A 13,452-nucleotide genomic window follows, 5' to 3' on the forward strand; every position below is an offset into this window, starting at 1 on the left:
GTTTTCAGCTTGTTATTAAACTTCAGTCAGCAAGGAAAGAATTACCATATGGAATAAACAACATTTTGGTAACATCAACAAAAATATTGACAATCTTCAGCATGAACTCAGTTTTGCTCAAAATCAGCTACCTAGTAGTGAAGTTAATGAGCAAATCTTGAGAATCAACACTGATTTGAACAAGTGGCATAAGATTCAAAATGAGTTTTTGCAGCAGAAAGCTAGAGACAATTTCATCAAATACATGGATAACAATACTAAGTATTTTCACACCAAAATTAACAGGAAAAGATCTAGGAACAACATTGACTCCATACAAGATCATACTGGTAATTTGCTGCATTCTAGAGAAGATATTGGTTCACACTTGACAAAGCATTTTCAAGACATCAGTACTTCTTCCTCTCATCATCTCGAAGAAAGTCTTTACTCAGTTCTGCCAACAATCATTTCTAATGAAGAAAATCTTTGTCTTACAAGAATACCAGGAAAAGAAGAAATCTACAACAATCTCAAAACCATGGAGAATTGGAGTGCTCCAGGGCCTGAAGGTTTTCAAGCTGGTTTCTATAAGAGACAATGGAATGTTGTATGGGATGATGTATGTCTTATGGTTATCAGATTCTTCCAAACAAGACACATTTTTAAGCAAATCAATAATACATATATTTCTCTTACTCCAAGAAAAAAAAAATCTCTGTGCTGCAGATTACATGCCTATAGGACTGTGTAATACTTCTTATAAGGTCATCTCTAAAATTCTTGTTAACAGAATGAAGCCTCTAATGGAAAAGATTATTTCACCATATCAAGCTGCATATGTTTCAGGTAGACTAATCAGTGACAATACAGTGATTGCTCAAGAGATTATTCACTCCATGAAGAAAAAAAGAGGTCAAATTGGATAGATATCCCTCAAGTTAGATATGTCCAAAGCTTTTTATAGATTATAAAGGGATTTCCTTATTAAAGTCTTAAGATATTTTAGTTTCAGTGAGGAATTCTGTGAACTCATCCATCGATGCATCATCACTACCACTCTGTCAGTTATTCAATGGCTCTCCATGTGAAGAGTTTCATCCTTCAAGAGGAATAAGGCAAGGTGGTCCACTCTCTCCTTATTTATTCATTTTAGCTATGGAGGTTCTCTCAAGACAACTTATAGCTGCTCAGCAAAGCAATAACATCAAAGGCATTAAAGTGGCTTCTAATTCTCCAGCCATTAATCATCTATTATTTGCAGATGACTGCTTGATTTTCAATCAAGCAAAATTGGATTCAATTAACAATCTTCTTCATCTCCTTAACAATTTCATCAGCCAATCAGGCCAGGTTATCAACTTTGAGAAATCTGCAGTGCATTTCAGTAAAAAAAACTAAGCCAGAAGTAGCAGCAACACTCACTCAAATTCTGGGAGTCAAGACTATGACCTCAAAAGAGAGGTATTTGGGATCTCCACTTATTCTTGGGAATTCTAAACAAGAAGCTTTCAAGTCTATTGAAGATAATTTCAATAACAGGTTGTCTACTTGGTCTTCTACTTCTCTCTCTCAATCAGGTAGATCTACAATGATCAAGCATGTTCTTAATTCTCTACCTGTTTATCAAATGAGATCTTTCAAGTTACCTGATCATCTCATGAAGAAATTAACAACCATTCAAAGAAAGTTTTTTTGGGGTCACTCTTCCAATAGAGGTTTTAATCTTGTCTCTTATTCCAAACTTTGGAAGTCAAAGGATCATGTGGGCCTTGCTTTCAGAGACATGGAAAAACTTAACCTGGCTTTACTCACTAAACTGTCTTGGAGGGTTTGCACTAAAGAGGATCAACTTTGTACTCAAATTTTAGGGAGTAAATACTTCAAATATGGTAATATTCTTCATCGCAGAATTGAAGCTATAAATTTCTCTTACATGTGTAATGGCATCACCAAAGGCCTTAAAATCATTCAAAATAACTACTTCATGGAAGTTAACAATGGTAGGAAAACTAATATATGGAAGGACAAGTGGGTTCCAAGGTTGAATCATCCTCCCATCCCTTTGAATGATATGCACAGGTTCTATGAAAGTGTGGATGAGTTAATCAACTCAGATACAAATTCTTGGAATGTGGACCTCTTAAATACTTTATTTGATGCTATTACTTCTAGTCAAATTTAGGAAATCTTCATTGATACATCTAAAGAAGATATCATGCTCTGGACACCAGCTAAAGATGGAAAATTCTCAGTTAAGAGTGCTTACAACCATCTCACAAGAAGTTCAAATGAAACTATGGTTAATGGAGTTGTTGTTCAAACCCAAGTATGGAAGGCATTATGGGGATGTAATGTTACACAGAATCAAGCTTTTTGCATGGAAGTGCATACATGAGTGTCATCCAACCAGATACAAACTTGCAGCACATAACCATGACATGGAAACACAATGTGGAGTTTGTAGTAGGGAAGAAGAGACAATAGAACACCTTATCTTTGATTGCAGTCATGCCAGATCAGTGTGGAGAATCATAAATATAGACATAGATGCAGTTAAAGCTAACTGTGGTAGCGTCTCTGAATGGGTACTAAGATGGTTCAATGGAAGTAATCCTGGCATTAGTGAACGGTTGTTATTCACCTGTATGATTGGAGCTTGGATCATATGGAAAGACCGATGTGAAAAGATATTCCAGGAAGTTAATCTAAACCCTATTTCTACAGTCAATAGAATACAATATCATTTAAATGCTCATTTACATGAAAATTTAATTTGTGGTCCGTACAACATTAATGAAACCAAGTCTAATTGGTTACCTCCTGCACAAGGCATTGCTAAATTCAATGTTGACACTTCTTTCGATTATGATACTAATCAAAATGGTACTGGTGTTGTTTTACGTGATCATGCAGGTAACTGTGACAGGATCAGAGGGAGTTTCAAACATGGAGTCCTGAATCCAGAGCAAGGAGAGTGTCTAGCTGTTCGAGATGCTCTTTTATGAGCTAAAGAAATGAACCTGGATGATATACAGGTCGAAGTTGATGCACAAGTAGTAATAAAAGCTGTTACAGAAGACCCATGGGTGGCACATTGGGAAAACATAAACTTAGTTAGAGAGATTAAACATTTAAGTGCTCTTTTCAATTCTTGTCAATTTACTTTTGTTCCTAAAGATGATAATCAAGTAGCTAACTCCATAGCAAAAAGAGTTCGAGTTTTAGCTACTGATTTACTGCAGTTTGACAATTTTGGGCATGAACTTTATGATCTTTTAGCCCAAGATCAAAACTCTCATTCTGATTAATCCAATAAATTCAAGTTCAGTATCAAAAAAAAATATCTTGGATATATAGCCATGAAACGTGGGGATGTAGAAGATGCATGGCCCCTACGGTATCTCGTTTAGGACTATGTATTTAATCTCTTTTAGTACACCGGCCTATATATAGATTTTTAAAAGTTACGTTTTCGATTAGCTTTTCAGTTAGTTTTTTGCGTACGTATCTTAATAAGTGTTGGCTTCCCGATATATATATTCGGTTTTCAATAAGCTTTTGTGTACATATCCTAATAAGTGTTGCCTTCCTGTTATATTTTTGATTCTAAATACGATAGGATTTCCTTGTACGAAATATTTAGTCAAAGATGGAAGTATTGTCCACCTTAGACGGTGTTACTAATGTACAATTAAGTATTTGGTGTAAACACGGTGTAACAAAATTAATTAGACTAAAATTTTAAAGGAAGTGGTGTCCACCTTTTTTTTTTATCGACGGCGTTACTAAAGGACGGTTAAATACTTGATGTAAACAAAGTGTAATCCAATTTTTAATATTTCGACCAATAAAATTATGACAAGTGTCCTCATCATAACTTCTACATTAGAAAAAGCCTATTTAAACCAATAATAAGCGAGGGTTTCATTACCGTTTAATGTGAGAGCTTATTTTATCAAGGCTTTTAAGGAGGAAGATATCAAAATGCGTCAAAAAAAAAAACCTTTCTCATGTTTATGCAGCCAATCAATACTTTACAAAGGATTTTGAGAATTGTCTTTATAATGGTGAAACTGAACAAGAATTTAAATTCACGTGGATACTGATGCTCCCAAAATACTTTCTTACCGACAATGATTGGTTGATAAAATTGTATGCGTGCTCCTGTGCATCGAAGAGGACATTTTGGCACTGGCATGGCAACAACTAAAAGGAGTGAAAGTGTGAGCATTTTTGTGAAAGGTTCCTCAAATCGTACCCTATGCATTAACGATTTTATTTTGCATTATAAAAGTTCGATTATGGATTGGAGGAGGTATAAGATGCTCACAAGTGTAAGAAGGTATTCATATATTTCTCCATTACCATTACAAGTAAAGGGAATCCAAAAAATTCCCTATAACTACAACACAAATAAAAATCAAGTATTGTTATTGGTGGTAGTTAAAACCCCATCTTATTTCATTGAATAAGAGCGAACAAAAGCCCGCTCAAGGGCAGAGCAATAATTGAGGCATGATGGATAGAGATTGAGTGGTCCCCTACATCTGTAGGTGTTTCGAAGAAGAAAATTCTCTTTTTTTGTTGGCTAGTCTATGTGCCTTCTTTCTTATAGCTTTGCTTAGCGAGACCTTTAGATTCACCAATAAAACTATAGTGTGCTAACGCGAAGGTGCTCATACTATCCGATGCTTGTCCCTTTTACGCTTTATAGGTAGGAGCCGTTGCGTGTTAACCTTTTCTCGTATGTGGGGCTCTCTCTCTTCTTGGGCAGATAATTGATCGTCTTTCATTTTTGATAGTCAGTACTTTTTATACTAATAAGTAAAGTAAAGAATCTAACTGACGGAGCATTCTAAACCTGTATTTATTTCATACTTTTGTTTTGAAAGGAAGGCAACTAAGATGTATTCTCGAAAGGTTTTTACTGTATTTGAAAATAAGTTCACGAACTTTAATTAGATCAGCAACATGATAAATAGAAATCACAAAGTTCTATTCGTCTCAGACTTTGTGATTTCAAAAGATAGGTATCTAATTTTTTTCTTTGATTTGTTTGGTTTGTCCTTTTCAATTAAGGGAATCAAGTGTGTAGTACCATGTTGGGTTGAGAGACATGCAGGAGCACGATTGAAGCTGAATTGCTTGGAGGGTTAGTTCATTTTCCATTACAGTCCAGCCCAAAATGTGACAATAGGCTAATGTCAGTGTTTGATACAGCGCGGTGGTCAAAGATGGAAGAGGTCCCGGGGTTTTCTGCTGTAGGATCAGAATCTCGCAGCAATAATGCTTCAGCGAAATTATTAACAACACAACACGACAGTGTCGCAGAACAACTTCAGAAACGACATAATAAACGACATCAGCCAAATCATGAGAAAAGTGTGACGATCCTGCGAAAATAAGGAAGTTTGCGAGATTAGTATTTCTAAGGGTGCGAGAATGTCGCAAGTCATATCCGAAAATAAAGGACAGATTAGTTGTCATCCACTATGTAATTTCCTATAAATAACCATTCAGTTGTAAAGAAGAGGAGAGAGATCTTTTTTGAGTGAGAAGCAAGTAAATAGGAGAGAGAAAATCTAGAGCAGTGGTTATTCTTGATTCCTTAATCTTTTCTTGTAAGATTTTCCAAAGATTCATCAATAAAATTAAGATTGTTAATCCAAAACTAAGTTGAATGTTAATGAAATCTTGTGAGGGGTGTAGTGTAGGATTTCCTGCAACTACATAATGGCGCTAGAAACAGGGAATGAAGATTGAAATTATTAACAACACAACACGACAAGGTCGCAGAACAACTTCAGAAACGACATAATAAACGACATCAGCCAAATTATGAGAAGTGTGACGATCCCGCGAAAATAAGGAAGTTTGCGAGATTGGTATTTGTAAGGGTGCGAGAATGTCGCAAGTCATATCCGAAAATAAAGGACAGATTAGCTGTCATCCACTATGTAGTTTCCTATAAATAACCATTCAGTTTAAAGAAGAGGAGAGAGATCTTTTTTGAGTGAGAAGCAAGTAAATAGGAGAGAGAAAATCTAGAGCAGTGGTTATTCTTGATTCCTTTATCTTTTCTTGTAAGATTGTCCAAAGATTCATCAATAAAATTAAGATTGTTAATCCAAAAATAAGTTGAATGTTAATGAAATCTTGTGAGGGGTGTAGTGTAGGATTTCCTGCAACTACATGTTCCATTACAGTTTTCCTCGTTAACAAAAATTTTGTGCATGTGATTTTTATTTTCCACGCTAAAAGTTATTCTTTTGATTGTTAAAAGTACTACAGTCGCATTCTTTTGTCAAACAAAAAAGTTGGTGGTGCACTTGGTACCCTATCATTCTCAAATGATAACTCTACAAAGTGTATTTTTTTAGAAAGGTGACTCACCATGATATATTTTGGATCTACATACATATTTTGGGTCTTTTTGACAGAATCCAAGCCACTGGTGGGATTCAATTACAAAATCAATCATGATGGTGGAGAAAAAATTTGATTCGCTACAGATAAATTTTGGGGTATCCGGAAATATTGAGTCACAAGGTAGATCTTGGTGCATAGGTCCCTTATTAGGTTAAGCGACATATATATCACCGCGAAGTTTTTTTTTTTTTGTTAAGTGTAGATCTTAAATCATTGAGTAAATATTTTGGGTTCACACTAAAAAAAGACTTCTCTCTTTCCAAAACTTTCTCAACGAAGAACTCAACTAACTGATTATTTCTCTGCTCAGATCGGCTTCTTTGGAGCTGATATGATCATATCTCTCTTTGATCTATCGTTTGCAGTTAGTTTTTAAAGTTTTTAGTAATCGACTGGTTTTCATCATCATCCTTCTCTAAATAGATTGGACATCTTTTTCTGTTTGATTTTGGTTTCTAAGGTTGATTTAAGTTAATTTGTTAGTTTCTAGATTTGGGTTTTCTGATCTTTATCAGTCTATCCCCGTATTTCTTTCTTCTTTTTCCCTTTGAGGCTTTTTAATTCAAGGTTCTAGTTCCTATTTTAATTATAAGGTTTGATGTTTGAGAATTTCTAGGTTTATTGGGTTTGAATCTATCTTACTAGATTCAAATCTAACTGGCCCCATTTTTTCTTTAATCTTGGTTTCTTAAATTGATTCAAGTTTATTTGCTAGTTCGTAGACTTGGGTTTTCTGATCTTTCTGTCTTCTTTTTCCTTTTAGACTTTTTAGTTTCAAAATTTTGTTTTCCGAATTTAATCTTAAGTTTGAATGTTTGAGAAGCTTAATTATCTGCTGAAATTTAAATACTGCAAGTGTTTGTTGTTGTCCATTTTCAAAAAATATTAGTATAGCAACAATAACAAAGTTTCTTCGGCAGCATCTTCAGGCTCTATGACTCCGGTACCACTCCTTACTTCTTCATCAGCAACAACAGTTCCAAAGATTCAGACATGAACAATTACCAAGACATCAAGACCAATTTTGAAGAAGACTTTAACCATTCCAGACCGATTCAATAAAATGATAACCCATTTTACTTGTGTTACTGCTACTGTGAAAAAATCAATGACATAAGGATGGATCTGCGGATTCTATTGCACCTTTGTCGCTTGTGTTAATGTGCTTTTGAGAAAAACCCCGGTAATTGGTTAGATCTTTGGATCCTAACACCTGTGTTGATTGTAAAGGTGATATATGGCTTGGATGTACTTTTGATTTAACCAAGACCATTTAAACTTATCCTGATATAGATAGGAACGGTAGGAATCACTTTTCAGATAAGGGATTGGGACTATGATGTAAACTAGTGTAGTTGCTCTTATTGTCTGTTTGAAATTTTCGAGTTTGCTTTATTTAATATAGAGACCGAGTCAGTCCTCTAACCACTCCTGATCTTGATATGGATCTTGATTATAAATATATTTGAGGCTTGCCGCTTTTCGGAAGAATTTTTTTTTTTGGGGAATGATAGATTTCGGGCTACAAGTTGGTGACGAGGCATTTGGATTATACTTTAGATTTGGGTAACATGACACAATTTAAGTAAAAAGGAGTATTTTGGATCAATGACATCAGGTCATGTCTTCGAATTCGGGCCATGAAAAAAATTCAGAGTCATTGTGCCAATTTAAATCCGTACTAAGTTTGAGTTACCAGATAAGATTTTGAATTGCAATAGCTAAGTTTGGGTAGCGAGGCAGATTCTAGGTTAACGCAAAACATCACTTATTTTTATTTTATTTTGATCGTTTAAAAAGAATATATTGAGTACAGATACGACTGAAAGAGAGTGAAAAGCTCAAAGAAAAAACAACCTATCGAAGCTAAAGAAATACATCGTTATATATCTTGTAAGATTCCAAGTTCGGAACCAAATGGAATTAGCCCAGTGGGCCAGGGGTTGGACTCCCAACCTGATGTCATTGTGATCCAAAATACTCCTTGTTACTTAAAATGTGCCATGTTACCCAAATATAAAGTATAACCCAAATGCCTCGTTATCAACTTGTGGCCCGAAATCTATAGGTTGCGGGTTCAATGCCTCGTTACCAACAGTGCCCTTCGATCTCCATGTGGGTAGAGCTTTGTTACGCAAAGCCATCTAGATTATATTATATTGATAAAACTCTTGCATCTGCCAAGGGGGTACAACAGGGAATTCCCTTGACCCCCTGTTGTTTTCCCTAGTCATACACCCTTTAATCCACAAGATTGCGGAGCAGTGTGTCTTGGATCTCCAAGCCTGGTATCTAGACGATTACACCGTAATCGGGACACTTTGATGGTGGCGAAGGCTTTGCATATTATCCAACATGACGGTACATATTTGGGATTGCATTTAAATGTTTCCAAAACTGAACTTTTCTGGTCGACTGTTGATAGTATGGGATTAATAAATGGGGGTTTTCCTTCATATATTTGTAGACCGGCCGAGTGTGTGAAGCTACTGGGTGGCCCAGTTAGTTTGAATCCCCTCCTTTGTAGTGATATGGTTGTTGACAGGGTACGAAAGACAATTACTTTGATGCATGCTGTTAATAATCTCAAAGACCCGCAAGGTGAATTGATTCTTCTGTGGAATTGTAGTGGGGTGTCTCGGTTGAGAACTACCAGGCCTGAACATCTAGGTAATGCACAATTACTGTTTGATAGCCATCTAAATCAGTTTCTTAGGAATTTTATTAGAGGTGATGGTCCCGGGTACGGCTTGATCCAACAAAGATTATCCACTCTTCTCATCACACATGGTGGTTTGGGTGTGCATATGATGGAAGATACAATTAAATATTGTTGTTTGGCGTGTATCATGCAGACCCCATGGCTAGCAAAACATGATTTTGCGTGACTCCAGATTGGTTGATCTGAGCCCAAGTTTCGAGCTTGCTTTGAACACCTATAACCAGGTGTGTGGTACTGTTATTTCTTCACTTTGTATTGACGGCATCGCCCCTCACTCCATGAGTTTTTTGGCGATCATATACTTTGATGTAGTGAAGAAAGAACTACCCTCTCGGTTTGTCATGACTGAGCGTGATATTGCGCTTTGGCAGTGCAACAAAACCAAACACGCGTAAGAATATTTGTTGGTTATCCCCATTGAAGGGCTTAATCATAAAATTGGTGCTAGACAGTTTTGTGAAGTACTTCGGTATAGGCTTGGGATTGCTCGTTTTGGTGTTGAGACAGTGAGATGGATGTCTTTGGGGACCACGCTCTGCAATGTTCCCATGAACTTGGTCTTTAGTTCAGGCATGATCTTGTACGTGATGCTTTTGGTTTTTCTCCTTTTACAGGAGGTGGTGTGCGTATTTTTGTGCATGGCCAAGCGATTAGTAACTCGGAAATGTAACAAATATTTGGAGAAGTGTACGGCTCAGGGGCTTGGATTTGGGGTTCTTGCTTTTACTACTATAGATTTCCTGAAAAAAATTGCAGAATTACATGGCTAGTCACAATGCAAATGTCATATTGGGAGGTTTCCTTTTTCATAGATTACGGGTTGTCATTCAAAAAGTGATTGGAGCGCAGCTGGTTGCTCGCCTCCCGCTCAGACCCTCGTTCAATTTTGATAATGTGTGACTTGTAGTTGTTTCTTAAAAAAAAAAAACCAAGTTCGGAATTTGTCATGGACCATTAAAAAACATCGGTTTCCTGAAAAGATTTTTGATCGAAAAGCTTTTCCTCTTTCCGACGTATACGGACGTTCTCTTTCATGGCGATTTTCTTTCTTCTGGATCTCAGCCTCCTATTCGATTCAATCCCTGTGATTGAATCAGTTTAAGAGTGTGCTATACTGAACTTATCCGCCGTCCAAGGACGGATCTTTTGATCTTTCCCCTTGGGGCCGTGATTTATTGGTTAGTGGAGATCCTTTCGCCATTTTTATATGTTTTTTCAGCTTTTTCTTTAGTTTTTAATTATGAAATATTCAACTACTATCTTGCTGGAATCAAAATACTTTGTATTATCATGGTCTGTCAAAGGTAACAAGAAAGAACTGAAGGTACTAGAGAAATACAGAGGTTTCATTAACTGGATTTTTATCCCAGAGGAAGCGATTAGCTGGATGTATTTTTCAACTATGGAGGCAGTGAAGAATATTTCTAAAAAGAATCAGAAGTGGTCTTGAAGATTTAATCATGTAGTAATTCTTATTGAATTACTATCTAATAAGCATGGTTCTTATTTGAAGATTACTCGAACAACAAGTGATTCAATCCAAAGATTTGTTTGCATCCCTAGCGGCATGGACGGTGCAGTCTAGAGCAGTTTTTGGCTATCAGTGTTTAAAGACAAAACTCTTCCTAAGAAAACAATGGTTACAACATCACCAAGTCCAGCATCACCAGAGATTTCCTTGACGATTAGATGGAAACCTATCAATCCTCCTATTGCTGAAGATTATCAAGATATCTCTATAAAAAGTGATTGCTATGATGGTGGGGTTGCAGTAATCATTCAGAACTTTAATATTGGGTGGAAGAAAATTGCAAAAGGTATTGCAAAACATTTCAAATGGGGAAACTTGGATCTTCGTAATATCAACGGATCGATAGCCTTTTGCAAAGTACCTAAAGACTCTTTTTACTTGTTCCATAACCCTAAAAATTTTAAAGTGGGTAGTTCAAAATCACTATGCGACATTGGTTACAAGAAGATTCTTACATCAAAAGGGCATACACATCATCAAGTAATCATTGGATCGGTGTAAGGGGATTACCATTGCATCTTTGGGACAATAATTCTTTTCATTCAATATGCCATCCATGGGGTAAAGTGGTTGAAATTCATCAGTCTACTTTGCATTGTTCAAAAATTAATAGTAGTAAGGTTAAGGTTCTTTGTCACTTTAGTAAAATATCTGCTGTTGTTAAGTTCCAAGGTATCTGGATTAGTATTGAATGGATCCAAGAAGACATAATCACTGATCAGGATCATAAACTCAAATCTGTGGTCATGATGATGGATTCAGCGGGTCAACAAATCCCTCCATCTCAGGAGTTTGATTCAACCAATCAACAAAATTATCGCAATTTTGTTAATGACTCAAATGGAAAGTTAGCTCCTGAGAATCCTCCCATGCCGTATGTTACTCCAAATTTGATCCCAACAAATATTTCAAATTTAAATTTGGAAGATACTCCGGCTCCAAGTCTGTCCAATGAGGAATTTAATTTGGTGGATTCTATTGGGATAAGGGGTAACTCTTTTGTCCCTAACTCATGCACACCACCGGATGGGTCACTATTACACTCGGCCGTTCCCCATCCTTGGAGAACAGTTCAGAGGGAAAAAAAGGAAGGTGTTAGGTCACATTTTGGGTAACTCAGTTGGCGAGCCAACCCAAGATCTAATACCTTCAGAATCTTTGAATCGCTCTAACTCGGCTGTCTCGCTTGCGTGTAAATCAAGGTCTTCACCAGTTAACGATTCAAAATTTTTTGAGTAAAATGAAAACGTTGCGCCTAACTCGGTCCGTTCTGTCTCGCTTGCGTGTCAATCAGACGGAGGTGGAGTTAATGGGACGCGTTTTTATTTTGGGTCCTTAAACTATAATAAATCTAACTCTACACCCCTGGAGTTAGTACTTAATTCTGAGTTTTCAAATGCTACTGAAGGTACACGTGCTTCTGACATGGTTCAACTTTCAAAAAATGTAGCCGTTGAACATCGGAATTCTTTTGATTTGTCTAAAGAAAGTGAAATTAATATGCTGGTGGATTTTCACATTTCTTCAATAGACAATTGGGTATCAATTGCGACAATTCTCATTCTAGAAATGTTTGTAAGAATCTCTTGCTTAACCTAAAGAGATCTGAAGAGAATAATATAAACAACATTTTGGAGGATTTATATGGTATGAAAGATTATGATTCAGTGGATGAATAAGAATTTGTGAAAGATACTTTTGAATCTACAAGGGAGATGGAGAATTGTAATGGATCTTAACATTGTGTCTTGGAACCTTAGGGGCTTGAATGATAATCTCAAAATTCAGGCTGTAAGAAACGCAATTATAAAGAATAGAGTTTCTATCTGCACTATCCAAGAATCGAAATTGGAAAATGTGGATGATTCTCTGGTAAGATCCTTATGGGGGAATAATAACTGTGAGTATGCTTTTGTTCCATCAGAAGGAAGCTTTGGTGGCATCATAACTCTATGTAATGGTAGTGATGTGATTATGGAAGAGGTTCTTAAAGGGTCTTTTTCTTTGACAATCAGATTCAGGAACACTAAGGATGGTTTTGTTTGGCTTTTCACTTCATTTTATGGTGCTTCTGATCCAGCTGATTATGCACAATTTTTGCAGGAATTGGGAGACATTCACACTATTATGCATGAACCTTGGTGTATTGGCGGTGATTGGAATGCTATCTTATGTCAGGCTGAAAGAAATAGAGATGGTGGTTCTAAAAGAAATAAAATAAATTTCAGGCATTTTCTGAATTCTCAGAATTTGTTGGATATCCCAATGGCTGGTGGAATATTCACATGGACAAATTCTAAAAACCCTCCGCTCTTACAAATACTAGACAAATTTGTTATGTCAATGGAGTGGGAAGATCATTGTCCAAGGTTATTACAAACAAGACTAAAGCGGATTATTTCTGACCATGCTCCAATTCTGTTGAGTTGCAATGGTGGTAATGCTTTCAAATTTCCTTTCAGGTTTGAGAACTACTTTTTATCTCATCCAGATTTTTTGCATAATTTAACAATTTGGTGGAACAATTTAACTTTTGTTGGGAAACCAAGTTTTATTCTTGCAAAAAAGCTTCAAGGGTTGAAATTTTTTATCAAGAAATGGGGAAGAGATACATTTGGTTCATTGCAGGCTGAAGTAGACAGGTTTGAAAATCTTATTGATGTAATGGAAAGACTTGAAGAGATAAATGGATTATCTCAGGAAGATTTTGCAGAAAGGGAAGAGTTCAGGTTAAAACATAAAAGTGCCTCTTTAAATCTTGCAAGGAAATGGCATGCTAAATCAAAAG

The 13,452-nt window shown here is 36.2% G+C and overlaps 2 protein-coding genes across 2 annotated transcripts; both read left to right on the top strand.

Annotated features, from left to right (window-relative positions):
* The first annotated feature begins 1,426 nt into the window (after positions 1–1,426).
* Positions 1,427–2,164, top strand: LOC113332909 (uncharacterized mitochondrial protein AtMg00310-like). The gene has a single exon (XM_026579409.1). The coding sequence runs from the start codon at positions 1,427–1,429 to the stop codon at positions 2,162–2,164; it is 738 nt and encodes a 245-aa protein (XP_026435194.1).
* A 55-nt stretch (positions 2,165–2,219) lies between these two features.
* On the top strand, positions 2,220–2,987 carry LOC113332910. The gene has a single exon (XM_026579410.1). It carries the CDS (start codon positions 2,220–2,222, stop codon positions 2,985–2,987), a length of 768 nt encoding a protein of 255 aa, XP_026435195.1.
* The last annotated feature ends 10,465 nt before the right edge of the window (positions 2,988–13,452 follow it).

The sequence above is a fragment of the Papaver somniferum genome, unplaced genomic scaffold (assembly GCF_003573695.1).
Source record: "Papaver somniferum cultivar HN1 unplaced genomic scaffold, ASM357369v1 unplaced-scaffold_132, whole genome shotgun sequence".
Classification (NCBI taxonomy): Eukaryota; Viridiplantae; Streptophyta; class Magnoliopsida; order Ranunculales; family Papaveraceae; genus Papaver; species Papaver somniferum.